Source organism: Erythrolamprus reginae, chromosome 6, assembly GCF_031021105.1.
Source record: "Erythrolamprus reginae isolate rEryReg1 chromosome 6, rEryReg1.hap1, whole genome shotgun sequence".
NCBI classification, from domain to species: Eukaryota; Metazoa; Chordata; class Lepidosauria; order Squamata; family Dipsadidae; genus Erythrolamprus; species Erythrolamprus reginae.
Window position 1 is genome coordinate 46,326,171 of NC_091955.1, and position 20,561 is coordinate 46,346,731.

General features: G+C 36.2%; 1 protein-coding gene across 1 annotated transcript in view; it reads right to left on the reverse strand.

Moving 5' to 3' along the window:
• PTPRB (protein tyrosine phosphatase receptor type B) overlaps window positions 1–20,561 on the reverse strand; it is a 92,856-nt gene that overhangs the window by 25,556 nt on the left and 46,739 nt on the right. Inside the window, 11 exon segments of the mRNA XM_070755704.1 lie at window positions 492–614; window positions 9,386–9,520; window positions 10,940–11,016; window positions 11,391–11,481; window positions 11,636–11,717; window positions 11,813–11,830; window positions 11,934–12,014; window positions 12,344–12,443; window positions 15,960–16,066; window positions 18,979–19,222; window positions 19,439–19,588. Coding sequence (XP_070611805.1) covers window positions 492–614; window positions 9,386–9,520; window positions 10,940–11,016; window positions 11,391–11,481; window positions 11,636–11,717; window positions 11,813–11,830; window positions 11,934–12,014; window positions 12,344–12,443; window positions 15,960–16,066; window positions 18,979–19,222; window positions 19,439–19,588 — 1,208 coding nt within the window.

Here is a 20,561-nt window from a genome sequence, read left to right on the forward strand (position 1 = left end):
ACAGGCTGAGAAATAAGTGACAGGTTGATTTCTTGAAATATCCATGTTATCACTCCAATATAAGATACTGTAATAATTTTTCAATTCACAAATATCAATTTACATCATTGAATTGTATGTAAGAAAAGATCAGCAGAGCAACATTCAGTATTCTTCTTAAAAGGAAACTCAGATGGATTTATTGGAGATCTATTTTTTAGATTAATGGATATAGCTGTCTGGCTGGTTAAGCAAGTTTAGACCAGGTGGTTTGATTAAGTGGACATCTTTAGGAAACTAGTCAGAGTTGGAAGAAAAAACTGTGGAAAAATGGACCACTTCATACCATATTGCTTCATAAATCTATGTAGACTACATATTGGGAGTTAAAAGTGTTATCTTAAATAGACATGGAGCTGCATCCTTAATATAGTATCTCCTTCATATTTAACAATAAAATGAAATAGTGTATCTTCTTTGAAATATTTCATTAAATAGTTGGAAATACTTACACTGGAAATCTTGAACTCTCTTATTGTCCATTCTGGGAGGACTGATTCAGATAGCATTTGGACTATTAAATCACCATAATATAAAGAGTCCTGGTCAAATGGCCAATAATGATCACATTTTACCTAGAAATTTGGAAAAAAATGTTTTTAAAATTACAAAGCTAAATTTATCATTATATAGCTGAATAGCTGTGCCATTCTTCAAAGGGATGCTCCACTTTGTAGGAGGTTAGAGCAAAACATCCTCTCAAAGCAATTGTATGTCCTTCTCATTTTTAATAACAACTCTCAATCAATTTGATTTCAGAAAAAAATTGTCTTGCAACCTGCAACTCTTTCACTGCAAAAACTTATGGACTATACATCTCGATCAGAGCAAATCAATAGATGCAATTTACATTGACTTCCGTAAAACCTTCGACTCAGGGGTTCATGACAAACTTCTTCTAAAACTCAAATCCTACGGCATCTTAGGGTCCCTCCATAGATGTATAACTGCATTCCTATCAAACAGACAACAAGTTGTCAAAATAGGGTGTGCCATATCTAATCCTATTCCAGTTAAGAGTGGTGTACCCCAAGGCAGCGTACTTGGACTAACACTCTTCAAACTCTATATAAATGACCTTTCCGATCACATTACAAACAACTGCATTCTCTTCACCGATGATTTAAAATTTTCAACTCTTCAACTTTTCAACAACTGATAATACAGCTACTCTCAAAAAAGACCTTGACTCTGTGTCTGAATGGTCAAACATCTGCCAACTCCAAATCTCAACCAAAAATGCTCTGTCCTACACATTGGCAAAAAAATCAGAACACCAAATACAAGCTGAATAAACAAGACCTTACAGACAACCCTGACTCCATGAAAGACCTTGGAATACTCATATCAAATGACCTAAGTGCCAAAGCCAAAGTAAGGGGCGTACATAAGTGCACTAGTGTGCCTTTCGTCCCCTGTCCAATTGTCTTTCCTTTATCTCATATATCTTATATATTTTCTTCCTTTCATATATCTTCTCCTCTATTTTTACATATTATCTTTATATATATTACTTCATGTCTATTCTCTTCGATATGTATTTGTGTATTAGACAAATGAATAAATAAAAAATAAAATAAATAAAAAATAAACAAAGCTCACTGAACAACATCACCAAAAAGGCTCCAAGAGTTGTTAACCTAATCATACATAGTTTCTGCTCTGGTAATCATACACTACTAACCAGAGCATACAAAACCTTCGCCAGACCAATAGGCCTAAAAAGGATATTATTAGAGATAGCCAATAATAATGGAAAAATAAGTTATAATAATTAATTAAGAGAACTCAGTGGTTGGACTAATTCGGGTGTGAAGCCAGATGACAAAATTAGAACTTTTGTATTGGAGATGGTGTTCTTTTTTTTCTTAGCGTTTATATACCGTCTGTAGTTTAAAAGATTACTGAAGATTTAAAAAGTCATAAATAATAATAACAGTAAAAAAAAGTCTCTTTTCTTTTTTCTTTTGGGGGAACAGTTAAGGGAATTATACAATACCAGTCTGCAAATTTGAGAAGGGAAAGGTTTAAGAAGGTGAAAGTGGAAGTAGAAAGGGAGGAAGAGAAGGAGAGAGAGGTAGAGGAGAAGTGAAGGTGCAAGTATATAGATGGAGGAGTTGATGAAAGATAGAGGGGAGTTTGAGAGAGAATGATGGAAAAAATAGACTGGGGCGGTAAAAAGAAGGGAACTTTTAATTAAATGACAAGAAATGTGTTTTGTATACAGTGATCTCTCGGTTAGCGCGGGGGTTACGTTCCAAGACCTCCCGCGCTAACCGATTTCCGCGTTATATTGGATGCGGAAGTAAAACCACCATCTGCGCATGTGCGCCATTTTTTTCATGGCCGCACATGCGCAGATGGTGGAGTTTGCGTGTGGGCGGCGGGGAAGACCAAGGGGAGGTTCCTTCAGCCACCCAACAGCTGATCTGCTCTGCAGCGCGGAAGCAGCGAGGAGCCGAAGATGGGGTAAAGGCAAAGGGGAAACCCCATCTTCGGCTCCTCGCTGCTGCCGCGCTGCGGAGCGGATCAGGTGTTGGGCGGCTGAAGGAACTGAATGTCCCTTGGTCTTCCCGCTTGCCGCTTGCCAGTCCACACACGCCCCCCTGGATGAGCCGGCCACAGGGGCGAGGGGTGGGGATGAAGGGGCAGGACTTCCCGGGCGGAAGGCATGCTCGGCTCTGCCGCTCCAGCCCCTTTCGGCCGAGCAGCCAGGGAAGTCGAGCCAGGCGTGGCGGCGGCCTGCGCCGATGTTCCCCGCTGCGACGGAAGGCAGTCGCTTGGCTAGGGAGGCTCGGCCAAAAGCGGCTGGAGCGGCAGAGCCGAGCACGCCTTCCGCCCGGGAAGTCCTGCCCCTTCATCCCCACCCCTCGCCCCTGTGGTCGGCGGGAATGAAAGGGCAGGACTCCCTGGGTGGAAGGCATGCTCGGCTCTGCCGCTCCAGACGCTTTCGGCCGAGCCTCCCTAGCCAAGCGACTGCCTTCCGTCGCAGCGGGGAACATCGGCGCAGGCCGCCGCCACGCCTGGCTCGACTTCCCTGGCTGCTTGGCCGGGGAGGCTCGGCCGAAAGCGGCTGGAGCGGCAGAGCCGAGCACGCCTTCCACCCAGCGATTGTTCCGCTGCCGCCAGCATGGCCTGGCTGGCAGCGGAAAATGTAACGGAGCCCACGGGGGATTCGCCTTCCTCCCACCCGCAGCCGAGACTGATTGTGGGCTCCTTCGCAACCTCGGAGAGCTTCCGGGGCAGGGAGGAAAGCGAATGCCACGGGGCTGGGCTCGGCTCCCCCCTCGGCTCCCCCCCTTACCAGCCCCGCCGCGGAAGGCTCCATTCTGTTCCCTGCCGGCCCGATTGAGCGGCCGGCGGTCTCCATTCAGGGAACAGAATAAAAAAAAAATTTTTTTTAAAAAAAATTTTTTTTAAAAAAAAATTTTTTTTTTAAATAATATTTTAATATTTTATTTTTTAAATAATATTTTTTGAAAAACCGCGTTGCAGCGTTTCGCGCTAATCGAGAACGCGCAAGTCGAGGGACCACTGTATATGATTTCTGTAATATTGGATGGTATATACATATGGCTAGCTGATGAGGCCAGAACAAGGCTGAAATAGATCTATCCTAGTCTCCCTTAATTTTCCAATACAGCAAAAACATATGTGTGTGTGTGTACCAGACTAGAAACCAGGAAACTTTGAGTGACTTTGCTGAATGACTTTACACATCTCAGCCCAAATCACTTTGCAGGGTTGTTGTGGGGAAAATAGGAAGAAGGAATATTGGGTATGTTCACCAATTTAAATTATTTATGAAAATAATACTATAAAGGTGGGGGGAAATCTAAATCAATATTTTTCTGTATTTAAATACAATCAGTAAGAAGCAAGACAGGCTCTCTTTGTTTCAGAATGGTCTGCTTTGCTCTTTGCAATGGCTTTTGCACAATGATTTGATCCTATATGCTATGTACAACTATCAGTTTACAGGTAGCCCTTGGCGAACGACTACAATTGAGCCCAAAATTGCTAAGCAAGACCATGTTTGTCCCATTTTACAACCTTTCTTGCCAGTTATCAAATGAATGACTTTGGAATCTGGCTTCCCCATTGACTTTGCTTGCCATAAAGGTCAGAAAAGTGAATCACATGACGCCAGGACACTGCAATATGAGTCAGTTGCTAAGCATTTGAAATGTAATCAGATGACCATGAAATTGCTGTGATATTTGTAAGTGTGAAAAATGCTTCTGGTTCGCTCATGCCTGTGAAATGCTTCTGGTTCGCTCATGCCTGTCAGTCATTAGAGAGCTGGTTGCAAAGGCAGCGTGAGGGTTTGCTTGTGCAAAGCGTTCTGGGCATGTGCAGAGAGTAAAATAATCCAAATGGCAGTGTCCAGGTGGGTGGGCGGAGCCTCAGACTCCCTTTGCGACCAGCTCTCCAATCACTGACAGGCATGATTATCCCAAGCCAAACAGCTCACTGGATTTATGATGTGTTCCTTTGGCACTTACAGGCATGAGCGAACCGGAAGCATTTCACCCCTGGCCATAACTCTCTTTTTTCAGTGCCATTGTAATTTCAGTCACCAAACAAACTTTTTTTATTTTTTGAAAGGATCTATAAGAGGCAATGTGATAAAGAACAGAGATTTAAAGACAGAAATAAATGTAATTAAACATAAAATTAGAGTTATAGAACAAAACCAACTAACTGAAAAGATCAAAAGAGCAAAGCAACAATATTTTGAACATGCAAATAAACCCGGCAGATGGTTAGCGTATAAACTTAGAAAACAGAGTCAATCAAAATTAATCCAAAAATTAGAAGACAAAGACGGTATAATAAAATATGATACAGAAGGTAAGGCAGACATTGTATATAATTTTTATAAAGAGTTATATGCTAAAGATCATGTTATTGAAGATGAAGTTTTTAACTATTTAAAAGCTTCAAATTTACCACAAATAACAGAAGACCAACAGGCCACCATGGATGGACCATTAACAATGGAGGAACTTCTAACAACAATTAAAAAACAGAAAAGTAATAAGGCCACAGGCCCAGATGCCATACCTGCAGAATGGTACAAGATAGACAATGAAACAATAAGAAATCACATGTTAGAAACCTTTAATTCATGTAGACTTGAGGGAAAAATCCCCAAATCTTGGTCAGAATCACTGACAACTTTAATACATAAACAGGGTACAGAACCAGAAAAAATTAAAAACTATAGGCCTATATCATTATTAAATGTAGACTATAAGATTTTTATTGCCATTTATGCAGAGAGACTCAAAAGAGTTATAAATGGAATAATACACCAAGACCAAAATGGGTTTCTTCCAGGGAGACAAATTAAAAATAATCTTAGAACTGTAATAAATATATTAGAGTACTATGAACAACACTCAGACAAGATGGCATCTTTAATGTTTCTAGATGCTCAAAAGGCCTTCGACAACGTTAATTGGATATTTATAAAAATGCAATTAAATAAAATGAGATTTGGCCCAAAATTTGTTAACCTAATAGATACCATATATTCAAAGCAAACAACGAATATAATATTGAATAACAGTCAATTACCAACACTTGATATAAACAAGGGAGTTCGCCAAGGATGTCCTATATCACCATTGTTATTTATTATGACTCTTGAAACTTTATTAATTAAAATAAGAGCGGACCCTAAAATAAAAGGTTTAACCGTAGGAAATGAAACCTATAAACTCCAGGCCTTTGCAGATGATCTAATGTTCATAATTGAAGAACCGAAAACAACAGTTCCTACTTTACTACAAACCATTGAACAATACGGAAACGTAGCAGGTTTAAAGATAAATAAAAGCAAAACACATTTCTTGACCAAAAATATGAATAAAACACAAGAAACTAAATTAGAAAGTATTTCTGGAATAAAGACTGTAAAAAAAGTAAAATACTTAGGAATAAATTTAACAGCGAAAACAATAACATTAAAAAATGATAATTATATAAAATTACTAGCAGAAATTAAAAAAGATTTAGCAATGTGGAATAATTTGAAAATATCTTTTTTAGGAAGAATTGCAACAATTAAGATGAATATTTTACCCAAGGTTTTATTCCTTTTTCAGGTAATACCAATAAACCCAGGGGGAATTTTTTAAAAAACTTTAACAAACCTAGTTAAAAAATTTATATGGCAAGGGAAAAAAGCAAGGATAAAAATGAATTGCTTAGAAGATATTAAAGAAAGAGGAGGATTTGGCCTTCCAAATTGGAAACTATACTATCAGGCCGCCGCATTAACATGGCTCAGAGATTGGATAATCTTAGATAACAAAAGAACACTTAACCTAGAAGGACACGATTTAATGCTTGGATGGCATGCATTTTTATGGTATGATAAGGACAAAAACCATTCATATTTTAAAAGGCATACATTAAGGAAATACTTATTAGAAGTATGGAAAGACATAAAGAAAAATCATTTTTTAAGTATCCCAGAATGGCTAGCTCCTTTAGAAGCAATAACACATCCAAAGTCTATAAAGGACAAGAAAATAACTCATAGATATAAAGAATTATTAAATGATCAGATGAAGCTTAAATCTAGAATTGAATTACAAGAAGAAGGGATAATAATAGACTGGTGGCACTACGCCCAGATCCGATCTAGATATCAGAAGGATAAAACTCTTTACATTTTTAATAAAAGCAAGAATCCTTTAACTACTTTAATAACCACTAATTCAACAAAAACGATAGGGAAAATATATAAATTACTTATCGCTTATAAAAATATAGAGTTGACTTTAAAAGATACTATGATAAGATGGTGTAGAAATATTGGTAAGGAAATAGATATAGATACATGGGAGAAAGTGTGGATTAATAATTGGAAAATGACTAAATCAGTTTCATTAAAAGAAAATCAAATTAAAATGTTTTATAGATGGCATCTCCCACCAAATAGGATAGCAAAAATGTTTCCCAAAACATCCCCAATATGCTGGAAATGTAAGAAGGATATAGGAACTTATTATCATCAATGGTGGACATGTGGTAAAGCAAAAACATATTGGAAGATGATTGAAAAAATATTAAAAGAAATAATAAAGCAAGATATAGATAATACCCCGGAATTTTACTTACTAGGTGTTACAAATCAGACCTATAAGAAAGAAATTCTTTATTTAATTATACACATATTAACCGCGGCTAGAATAATATATGCGCAAAATTGGAAAGGGGAGGAAATCCCCAAGGAAGAAGAGGTTATAGCCAAAATATTAGATTGCGCTGAAATGGATATGATGACAAGAAGATTAAACGATCAAGAGGATACTAAATTTTATGAAACATGGAACAATGTTTATAAATGGATAGATAAGAAAAAATAAGACATATAGATTGATTTTTAGTTGGTTTTTTTTGTGTTTGTTTTTACCTAGGTGATAACAATATTAATACTAGTTCAAAAGTATTTTTTGATGATTATGATATAGTAGTGTATGTACAAGTATAAGCAACATACTAAGATCTTTGATGTATAATAGCTGAAATTAGCTTAATTGTTTGGATTGATGGTTTGACATTATTTTATTATAGTAATTAGGATTATACTAAAGGTATTTTTTGGTAATTATGTTATACTACATCTACATCGAAATTATGTATTCTTTTTCTACATTTGAATGTATACTTTCATAAGAAGCGGGGGAAATACACCCCCACTTTATGTTTATTGTTTGTATGTATTTGTTTGTTTTTATGAAAATTAATAAAAAAAATTTTAAAAAAAAATAAAAAAATAAAAAAAAATAAAATAAAAAGAGGCAATGTGATAAACCAAGAACATTAATATATTAGTAACACTCAGCTGTATTTATCCTTATTTGGGTAAGAGGAAGTGGTGCAGATGTTGAATTAGGTCAAGAAACCATCATTCTAGTCAGGTGGGGATCTTATGATAGGTAGGTTCAGTACAGTGAATGGCTACCAACATTTTGTGGGTGTGGCTTATGCAGGACACTCTGCATTTTCTTTCAACATCTTCCAGTATAAATTGGGTGCTCTGGGGTGGAGGTCCATTTTCGCTACCCCACTGTGTTCCCCCCCATCTGGGCAGCAGCCCACCCCTGGTTCTGTATCTGTACAGCTCGTTCTAAATGAAAGAGTGGATGTATAGCCTGGAAGTGTTTTAATCAGCTCTTGTTTTTTGATGTTTGGAAGCTTCTGGATCATTATGTCCTTTATCAGCTCTGACTACTATAGTTAAAAATGTAATAATTTCTGTACCTAGGACAGTTCATGTTCTATTATTTTTTTATTGCTATCATATATGATTCATGTAGGCTGGCTTTGACAATACCAAAAAGCATCAGTTAGGATAAAATATATTAGCCATAAGTAAAATTGATACAGCAAGAAACATCATTCTTCCCTGGTCTTTTCTGAAATCAATAGAAAGTACTAGAGTTTATCTATATCATTTTAAATAACTTAAATTTAAAAGATCCTTTTGCTTGCTTATGTTTATCATTTGAGAATATAATCTGTTCTACAACTTCTTCTAATAAAGATAAAACTGCACATTTTAATTGAATTAATTCTTTATGTCAACATGGAATTTGCCTAATAAAAATGAACATATTCTTGAATACCACCTAATAACTATATGAGTGAAAAGCCATTTAAAAACTGAAGTAAATAAATAGACAAATCTTCACAAAGCTTCATTTTTTGTCAATATTTTTGTGAGTAGGTAACAACTCTGCATAATTATAGCTTAGATTCAGATTTGCTCCTTTTATTTGTAAAGACTAGAATTGTCTACAAAAAAGGAGAAGTGAGCACAATTAACTGTCCACAGCTGCCTGGTTTTTATTGGATCTTCCAAACACTCCAACACCAATACATCTGGGTTAAAAAAATGCAAAATGCAAACCATTTCTTTGACTCATCCATAGATGGATGTTTCTGTGAGAAAATTCACTCATGCAATATATGTTATCCATTGTGTATATGTAGAATTTTATGGAAATAAGGATTCTGTGCATTAGTGGCATATGAATATTTGATACCACTGAATACTAGGACCCCTCTATCAAGCTTTCCCTTCTTCTCACATGGAGCATGCCTTCATCACTTTTGGCTGATAGTCTAAAAGCTTGTGAAAAGGCTATAAATAATGATCCCAAGCAAACAGCTAACTGGATTTCTTATCTGTGTCTTTTTTTGCATAAATTGTAAAGCCTCTGTAATATGCAACAAGTTCTGTCATGGATGCTATCATTGGCATTTTATCAGTGCTAGCTGATATAATCTTTTTGTGAAGTAATTAACAAGTAAAAAAACCACTCACCCGCCCCTTCTCAACACACTGCGTTACCATAACAACATTATGAACATTCTGTTCCCATGCCATTTTCCAGAAATCATCCTTTGTGCCAGGCAAAGGTCCTTGAGTTGCAATGTATTCCCTACGGAAATTATTGCCCTGTTGATTAAAAGGCTATGATTAGTTCAGATAGTGCCATAGTAACCAGAGATAACTTTCTCTATTCTTGGTTTAAAAGCACAGTGTTCATACTTCACATAAGAAGAGGGAAGATCCATGTAGTCATCACATAAGAAGAGGAATATCCATGCAGTTAAAAGAACTATCAAGATTACTTTGTCTCAAAGAAGCAACTTTATCTTATTACTAATCAGGATCAATCATAAAAATAACACACAAAAACCAAAATAACCTGACCTGTCAAAACCTGACGAAAATTATGAACAAAGACGATTCTATTTTCCAGAGGAACATGTTTCTTTCAGCTAGATTACATTTCTCTCCTTCCAATTTCATGGATTCCTAAATTGCTTCTGTTTTGTATATATCATTTTAAAGGTGGTACCTTCTGATACAATTAGAGTACATTTACATACTCTAATTCCCACCATTACTTCCAACACGTAATGTACTTTTTGGAGTATAAGACACACCTTTTTCCTCCCTAAAAGAGGCTGAAAATTTGGGTGCATCTTATACTTCGAATGTGGCTTTTTCAAAGCTCCCCCCCCCCAGCCCTAACTAGATGCTTATGATTTTCCTGGCTTCCTATTCCCTCTGAAAGTTTTTTCCAGCCCTAAGTCTTTGCAGGCTTGTTTTCATTCCTATTCCCTCTGAAAAAAGCTTTTTCAGCCCTAACGTGGTGTTAATAATCCCTCCTGGCTTGCTGCATTTTTAAAAAATCCCTACTCCCTCCGAAGCAATTTTTCCAGCCCTAAGTCTTTGCAGGCTTGTTTTCATTCCTACTCCCTCTGAAAAAGGCTTATTCAGTCCTAACCAGGGGATAAAATAATGTGCTGAAGCTGAACAGACTAAGGACACTAGCCAGATGAATTCCTGGTAGGTAGATTCCCCCCCCCCCATTTTCCTCCCCCAAAAGTATACTCCGGTACGTCTTATATTCTGAAAAATATGGTATTCAACACTAAGCTAATTACAGATTATAGAATCTATATAATATTACTCATATGATGATTTGTTTTTCTTTACAGCAAAAAACACCATGGCATTGCCATTTTCTTTTATTTAATAGCATCTATATGTTTTCTGAATGAAATATATCTTCAAACATTGGTGCTATCTGTAATAATCTGCTGTATCTACTTCTAAAGATTAAAAGTAGCTACATCTGAAAAATTATCATTTGCTGATTCTAATGCTGTTTAAAAACATGTTCAGTATGTGCCCTTTAGTGATAATAGAATTTCAGTTTTATGGAAATTAGTTTGACACAGTATTAAGAATTTGATTGATTAGGAGACATGGGCAGGAAGAGTTGAGGGTTATAAGAACTTCTCTTTGGATGAAAAAAGTATATATTTTTAAATAGTTCATATAAAGGAAATATGGATCACTTACTGGGATGTAGCTTGCATTGATATAGTCAGAACATGGGTCATCATCTACATTTGAAAGTTTCACTCTTGTTGTGTCATCTATAAGAAGGATATATTATAATAAAAATAAACTATATATAATGGTTCATATAATAAAAATATGAACCATTATATATAGTTACCGTATTTACTTTACTTACATGAGTCACATAAATAGAAATAAATATTTATTATTTTTCCAATCAACATTAATGCCCTTTATCTAGACACATTAAAAACCATGTCTAGATTATATTAAGTAAAAGTGAAATCATACCTTCTACGTGAGATTTTAAATGATCTACATAATTTTTTTAAATATAAAAAATAAAATATTATTTTTAACTGAATTTGAATGGTAAGATGTCACTTGTTCTTGCTGAAAAAATACACAAATAGAAAAAAAAAGGCTGACATTCAACCTTATAACTTACAAGGTAATATATTATTATATCGATTCTTCCCTCGGTTCTCTGGTAAAAGTGCTATGTCACATGATTGGTTGCGACCCACATCCTTTAGATCCTATAGAAAGCCAAAATAAAGGAGATTATATATAAATTGAATAAATAAATGATGTGCATTCATAAGTCCCTTTTATAATACAATATTTGCTAGCCAAGGCTAAATGGGAATAAACATGGTTGCGAATATTTTTTTCACTCCCCATGATCCTTACCTCATATTCTTTAGATAGAAGGTAATTTGAATCTGCCTGAAGTTTGGTGAAGTGCATTTCAAACTGATTTACTTTTATTAGGCTAAAGTATTCAAAGAGAAGAAAAATCTGTTAGCAAACTATGAAACAAATAATCAATGACAGTCTTACCTTAAGTGATTTGATATTGGTTCTTACCTGGACATTTTCCGGTTCCTTTAAGATGTTTAGGAAAGAAAACAACAGCAACAGGTCAGCTGGTGCTTAAGTAAAGATACCATCCATATGGTAGGCAAAATTGCAAAGTAATAAACCTTACCCTTTTTGTCCCAAGTTCAAATGAACTGAAGGCCTATCCTTACGAATGCTTAGTTTTGCTGTTGCTCTTTCATGGCCACTTCTGCAATACAAAAATTTGATCAGGATTAGAAGAAACAATATTATTTTGTTTGACCAGGATATTCTTTCATAATATATGTTGCAAAAACAATGAAAACAAATGGAACTTTCCAAAATTGCAACCCTCTGTTTCATTGCAGCCTTGCAAATGATTCATCTCATTTTCACACCATAGAACCAGCTCTGACTTATGCCACCAAATCATTAAGTGAATATCTATTCATCTATCCTGATTTAAAAACATGTCGCATTTGGGAATTATTGCACAACAATTGGGAAAGTAAAACTCCCTTTGACATGGGAAAGAATGAAATATAAATCTCAACTCACTTTATTTTTCGTCTGCAAACAAGCAATCCAGTGATAGCCATAACCATAATTATTAAGAATAAACCAGTGCTCATGCCTTCTACAACTCCAAATGAAGACTCTGAAATAATTGTATGAGATAAAAAGGGAAATAAGGTATAGAATCTGTTCGTAATCCTTTGTCATATGATGTAATGAACAACAACAATCGGTCTACATGCATTTACATTTGACTTGTGAGCATGGAATTTGGATGATAAATTGTTACCATTGTTAAATGGGTCATCATTCCATTTTTCAAATATTTTTACTGTGCAATAGGGTTGATATTCCTGGAGGCGTCTGTAATATGGTAAATTATTTAGCTTTACTAGATAAATGGTCAAAGCAATGGAAACTGCAGTTTAATGTTTCCAAATGTAAAATAATGCACTTGGGGAAAAGGAATCCTCAATCTGAGTATTGTATTGGCAGTTCTGTGTTAGCAAATACTTCAAAAGAAAAGGATTTAGGGGTAGTGATTTCTGACAGTCTCAAAATGGGTGAACAGTGCAGTCAGGCGGTAGGGAAAGCAAGTAGGATGCGTGGCTGCATAGCTAGAGGTATAACAAGCAGGAAGAGGGAGATTATGATCCCGCTATATAGAATGCTGGTGAGACCACATTTGGAATACTGTGTTCAGTTCTGGAGACCTCACCTACAAAAAGATATTGACAAAATTGAACGGGTCCAAAGATGGGCTACAAGAATGGTGGAAGGTCTTAAACATAAAACATATCAGGAAAGACTTGATGAACTCAATCTGTATAGTCTGGAGGACAGAAGGAAAAGGGGGGACATGATCGAAACATTTAAATATATTAAAGGGTTAAATAAGGTCCAGGAGGGAAGTGTTTTTAATAGGAAAGTGAACACAAGAACAAGGGGACACAATCTGAAGTTAGTTGCAACATGAGAAAATATTATTTTACTGAAAGAGTAGTAGATCCTTGGAACAAACTTCCAGCAGACGTGGTAGATAAATCCACAGTAACTGAATTTAAACATGCCTGGGATAAACATATATCCATCCTAAGATAAAATACAGAAAATAGTATAAGGGCAGACTAGATGGACCATGAGGTCTTTTTCTGCCGTCAGACTTCTATGTTTCTATGTTACTTCTATGTTTTATGATGGCCATTAAGTGAATGGCTGTGGCTGTTCAGCAAGTCCTATGGTTGTTACATGAGTCATATGGCCATTAAGCAAATCAATCATAATCAATGGGCAGGGGTTTTTTTCCCTGCCAGAAAATGACAAAAAATTGTAAGTTATGGCCATGTGTTTATAATCAATTGTAAATGCAAACTGGTTGCTAAGTGGTTTAAATGCACTCATGTGACTCTGGTGATGCAGTCTTGTAACTCTGAGGATAAGTTATAAATGGATTTTTTGAAGTCTATTGTAAGTTTGAATGATCGTTAAGCAAGACTATCTGTAAGAGTAATTTCATTTCACTTAATTTATACAATCTACTAAATACAAGTTTTTAAAGAACATTAAAAGAGTCACAATGGTGCAGGGGTTAGAATTATTATTATTACTATTTATTAGATTTGTATGCTGCCCCTCTCTGAAGACTCGGAGCGGCTCACAACAACAAAACACAGTACACATCCAATGATTAAAAAACCAGTGATACAGTCATACATCCCAGACAAATCATACATAAAGCGGAAACGGACGGCAGAGGTGGGTTTTAAAGAGTTTGAGAAAGGCAAGGAGGGTGGGGGCAATCCTAAACTCCAGGTGGAGCTGATTCCAGAGGGTCGGGGATGCTACAGGGAAGGCTCCTCCCCTGGGTCCCGCCAGACAACCTAACCAGTTGCTGGGATTCGTGCGGCAGAAGGCGGTCCCGGAGATGTAGTACTGCAGCATACTTCCAGCTGTTGACTACCTGCAGTCTGGCAGATCAAATCTCACCAGGCTCAAGGTTGACTCATCCTTACATCCTTCCAAGCTGCCAGTTCGGAATGGTTCTATAGAACCGGTAGTGGAAATTTCCTGCCACTCGCCAAACCTACAGTGATGACTGGCAATTCCACGCTCCCAAACTGGTCCTCCGGTCACCGTGGATTGCCAAAAAACCCTTCTGCAGCCCTGCACAGAGGGTCATTTTTTGGAAGGGATGCATATGCATGCAAAATGTGCACTTCTGTTGCCATGCGAACTGGCAGAGAAGATAAGTAGAACCCGCCCCTACTTTCAAGATCATTAAAATGAGGATCTAGATTGTTTGGGGCATTATGCTGATTCTATAAATCGCTTAGAGAGGGCTGTAAAAGCACTGAGTAGTGATATATAAGCCTAAGTGTTATTACTTTTATTTTTTGAACAAGGTTTTGTTTACCATTTTTCTAAGGCACAATAGTTCACATACCTATATATAAATAATAAAATAACTATTTTATCAATTTCCCATTATACATGTACATAAGAACAATTAACAAAGCAATATTTTATTGTATTATTTTGTTCTGAAATGTTCAATTACCGGTAAATGTACAAAATTATCATATTCTCAACAGTATTTTCTATACAACACTATTTTTGCTATCTTTTAGATTAAAAATTACAATTCTTAAATTGGTAAGGCACATTCAGAAGCATTTTCCTTCCTCATTACTTCATGTGTTAGTTCTGTTGATGTTACAGTGACTTTTGATATCTTCAATCATTGTATTCTTGTAAGACATCTGTCAGATAGTAATGTGTATATGCACAGGATTTTTAGTTGGCCTTACAGGTCTTTAAAAGCTCTATCCAATTGCTCATATAATTTCAATAACCTATGTACAAATTTTGGAAAAATTATCTAATTGGAGCTGGACACATATACCAAACTATCCCTCCTTTTTTCTAATGACAATAAGTAGGAAATTTTGAACTTATGGACTGAATATAGATTAAAATATTGAGATTCATTCTAAATGACAAATGCATCTCAGTTGGGAGCGGAACTGAATCTCAAATATATTCTATTCTGTAAAGGCTATAGATGTTAAAACTCTATCTGAACTTTCAACTCCACATCTTACAATGCTTGTCAACCATTAAACATAAGTTCAATTGCTTCTTCTGGCAAACAGAATATATCCAATGGTCAGAAGGTGACTTTATGGAATGCTGTCTCTAAAAATGATTCAGGAAAGTCAATATCAAACTACTAATGCTTTGGAATAGCTAATCTCATCTCAAAATCCACTGTCTTCGGTCTAATTTTCTCAACCAAATGAAGCCTATAATCATCCCTCAAGGAATCAAAAGTGGTCCTTAAGGAGGATCTAACCACTACTTCCTCTACAGTTGTGGGTTGCTACTGGTTACAGGCGAACCTTTAGCAGTGATGGCGGGAGGCTCCGCCCACCCACCAGACATCATAAAAATGCTCTGCATATGTACAGAAATGTTGTGCATGCGCAAAACATGTGCGAATGCCCAGAGACTTCCATTCCCAAACCAGCAGCCAAAGTAAGTACAATCCACCATTGCTCTTCTAGACAATAATAATTACAAAATATAGTGATAAGATTACTAAATTTATTATATCATTTTCATTGATAGTCAGAAATTGAAAGATAGGGAGAAAACCAACCTGACTCAGTCACAATTGGCAAAGAAAAATATGTATCTGTGAACAAGGGCTTTTGGACTTCCTTAAGATCTTCTCTAAAAAGTTGGGTAAAAGCCCGGATGCTGATTCTGGAAAGAAAAATAAAAAGTTTTAGTACTGAAACTCCCAGGTAGTTATACTTTACAATCACAGCACTAATTGATAGAGGTGCAAATGATATCATAGAAAATATGACTGTATTAGAATAGAAGAAGGAAGGTTATTAGTGTTGGCCACATCTCCTATTTAGAATAGCCATTACTAGAAGTTGTAGTGAACAACATTTGGAGGCCCATAGTTTTCCTACCCTAGCATGTACTGAAAATTACAGGAATTTTAAGAGTCTCTCTCTCTCTCTCTCTCTCCCCATCTATCTATCTATCTATCTATCTATCTATCTATCTATCTATCTATCTATCTATCTATCTATCTATCTATCTATCTATTCTACCTATCTACCTATCTACCTATCCATCCATCCATCCATCCATCCATCCATCCATCCATCCATCTATCTCTAACTCATTTCCATCCCTAACTTTTAAGGATATGGATATGGAAATCAACTCAACCCATATTGCTTTCTGTCTCTACTTCAAGTTTTTTATCAAGTGTTTTGCTTATTGTAGCACCCAAACTCAGCATTTGTTCATTTATAAAGAAGACTTTAGGTTGCTTTCAATTTCAGTTAGTGCATTTAAAAAAAAAAATTATTCATAATTAGAATCTTTTGCTGTTTCTTTGTACAGTTCCAAGAATATTCCTTGTTTGTTTGTTTATTTGTTTGTTTATTTGTTTATATTTATTTATTTATTTGTTTGTGTGTTTTTTGTTTGTTTGTTTATTTATTAGATTTGTATGCTGCCCCTCTCCGTAAACTCGGGGCGGCTAACAACAATAATAAAACAGCGTATGGCAAATCGAATATTTAAAATAGCTAAAAACCCTTATTAAAAACCAAACATACACACAAACATACCATGCATAAATTGTATAGGCCTGGGGGGAAGGAATATCTCAATTCCCCCATGCCTGACGACAGAGGTGGGATTTAAGGAGCTTACAAAAGGTGAGTAGGATGGGGGCAATTCTGATCTCAGCGGGGAGTTGGTTCCAGAGGGTTGGGGCCACCACAGAGAAGGCTCTTCCCCGCCAGACGACACTGTTTAGTCGACGGTCACTGGGATTCATGCGGCAGAAGGCAGTCCCGGAGATATTCTGGTCCGATGCCATGAAGGGCTTTATAGGTCATAACCAACACTTTGAATTGTGACTGGAAACTGATCGGCAACCAATGCAGACTGCGGAGGGTTGGTGTAACATGGGCATACTTAGGGAAGCCCATGATTGCTCTCGCAGCTGCATTCTGCACGATCTGAAGTTTCCTAACACTTTTCAAAGGTAGCCCCATGTAGAGAGCGTTACAGTAGTTGAGCCTCAAGGTGATGAGGGCATGAGTGACTGTAAGCAGTGACTCCCGGTCCAAATAGGGCCGCAACTGGTGCACCAGGCGAACCTGGGCAAACGCCACCCTCACCACAGCTGAAAGATATTTCTCTATTGTGAGCTGTGGATCGAGGAGGACGCCCAAGTTGCGGACCTTCTCTGAGGGGGGTCAATGATTCCCTCCCCCAGGGTGATGGATGGACAGATGGAATTGTCCCAGGGAGGCAAAAGCCACAGCCACTCCATCTTATCAGGATTGAGTTTGATTCTGTTGACACCCATCCAGACCCCAACAGCCTCGAGGCACCGGTACATCGCATTTTGCAGGATATGCAGAATGGAAGGTCAAAAGACTTTTGAATTTCTTTATATAACAGAAACATTTATTCTGTTATATAAAGATCTGTAGAATGGAAATATATTCATCAATTTACAATTATGAGAGTAATTAACATATAACAAAATAGCATTTAATTAAATATTTTATTCAACAGTTTTCTTATTTTTTATAATTATTTTCACTATTAGTGAAAATATAATACACACACAAACACATACATGCATACATACATAAATACATATACTGTATAAACACAGATACATACATATGTACACACCCACACAAACACGCACAGAGAGAGAGAGAGCAAGGGGGAATGAGAGAATAATTCTTGCTGCCTTCTGTTTCTAAAATACTCAATATGGATTAATATTATATTGGCAAAGGAACTGGCACACTTGCCCTAATTTCTTGTTTGTTGGCACAGCAAAGTGTATCAGATTTTACAAAGCATCATAATGTTAAACAGACCCGAGTTAATAGCCTTTTATTTGATACCCACAGTCAGTCAAGCATTAGGACATAAAACATCATTGTGTTTCTTAATAAAACATACTTACATCTTAAATTAAAATGACCAACACCACTTAATGTACTGTACAATGCCTTTATGCCTGAGTCTAGGATAGGGGTTTAGGTGGATAAAAACACTAACCATTTCTATTTTTTAGTTATAAATTATATAATTAGAATTCTAAGAGTGGCTTTATATTGATCCAGATTGATCATCTCTAAGGCCAAGTGCAAAATATTATCACCCAAGGCTTTCATATACTGTACACATTTAATTAAGCACTCAGTTATTTTTAGTACACTGCTCTTGTGCAGAACTAAGTCTGAACTCCTGAAGACCTTGCATATATAAATCTATTCTCAATTACTAAAAGGTTTTCTTAACTTCACTGAACATATGGGGGATTACTAATGAATTAATATGACATTTAGTTATTCTGAACACTATTATTTTGTTGATGGTGTTTAATTACTTTCCTAGTTCACACTATTTCTTTGTTTAATAACTGCAAAATTCTCCGACATGATATAGCATTGATTTAGCATTATACATGTGACAGACCTAGGAAAAGCTATTATAAAAATAATATCATGTGGTGCAAGCGATTCTGTTTATTTACAGTGTTGAAATTATGTCTAGAAAGCGTAATGCAGATAAAGCAACACTGAATTTTGTGACCTAATTCCTACAAGGATTCTCACCTATAGGCAGTCCTGGGCTTTAATGGTCCATCACAATATTTCTGCTGATTTGCATCACACTTTCCTCCCAGATTTTCCATTTCTGCTCCAAGCTTAATATCAAAGCTCTTTGAAATGGTCTCTGGGCTTTCAGAACATTTACTTAAAAAGTAATCTGTTTGATAGATCTGGATGGAATTGTTGTGTTTATATTCCAAGTAAGAGGGTAAAGGGTGAAGCTCTTCTGGCTTCATTCTTTCATTGCCTAGAAAAGAATGGGGGTTGGGAGAGACAGAATGAAAGAGGCTAAATATTATGTATTATGACTTCTAAAGAATAACTCTGGGATTTTGCTTTGGAATTTAAATAATAGCTTAGATTTTAGTCACTCATGTAGTCATAATAATATTTTGCCAATCAGTGGTAGAAAACGGTGTCAAAGGAAGCATATTAATGCAGGCTATTTTCTATGAAAACATACCATCAGTCTCTCTCACAACTACTGTAAAGTACTTCACAGCTCCATTGGTATCACTGAACCAGCTGCAATTGAAGGTGAAGTGGATAGTGGATTTGGTAATAATTGCATCCTTTTTATTCACTCGAATATATGCAGCTGGTTGAGGAGGGCCTTAATGAGAATGAGAGTGGTGTTACAAATGCCATCAACTGTATTGTGACAAAATTATAAATGGAAATTAACCAAATGAATTTTCTAAGTTTCCATTTCATAAACTAATGTGTTTAGCCTATTACCCCCATTCGTTTGTTTTTATGTTAAATTGCATCTGTATATACAGTATATATATATATGTGTCTTGAATGCAATTTTTCATAAAAATAACTATTGCTAAATACCTTTTATCCTAAAAAAAATGTATCTATGAATCATTTATGTTTAGAAAAGCTTTTCATTATAATGAAATATATTTAGCAAAATATACCATACATATTTCAAGTTGAGAACTTCATTGCAAACTGGAGGAAGTATAGTTAGGATAATTGCAGTCCAGTTTGTATATTAGCTGAAGGGATGAAGAACCAGCACACTTCAAAATGAGAACCAAATGAAATCTTTAATATTCCTAGCTCAAATACAGACTTGACCTACAAAAAGTCAATTAATTGTGGCAGTATCTTCCATCTCACAAGTTCTCCCTCTAAAATAAATGTACAGTAGTCCCTCGCTATACCGCGCTTCACCTACTGCGGCTTCACTTCATTGCGGGTTTCTGAGGAACTCGATCGGCAGGTTTTTAAAAAAAAATAAAAATCTAAAATTGTAAATACTGTATTTAAATACTGTATCTAAAATAAATACTGTGTGGGAAGGGTTTATAAACACTTAAAACAATGAAAACTTACCAAACAATTACAATATAAATACTTAAATAAGTACTATCAGTCGATAAATTCCCCATCGTGGATTTCACCTATCGTGGCCAGGTCTGGAACGTAACACCAGCGATAGGTGAGGGACTACTGTACCATATTTTTCAAAATATAAGATGCACTTCCCCCCTAAAAGAGGCTGAAAATGGGGTGTGTGGACATGGCAATAGGCTATGGCAATTTCTGCAGCCTAAAACAGCTGATCATCGGGA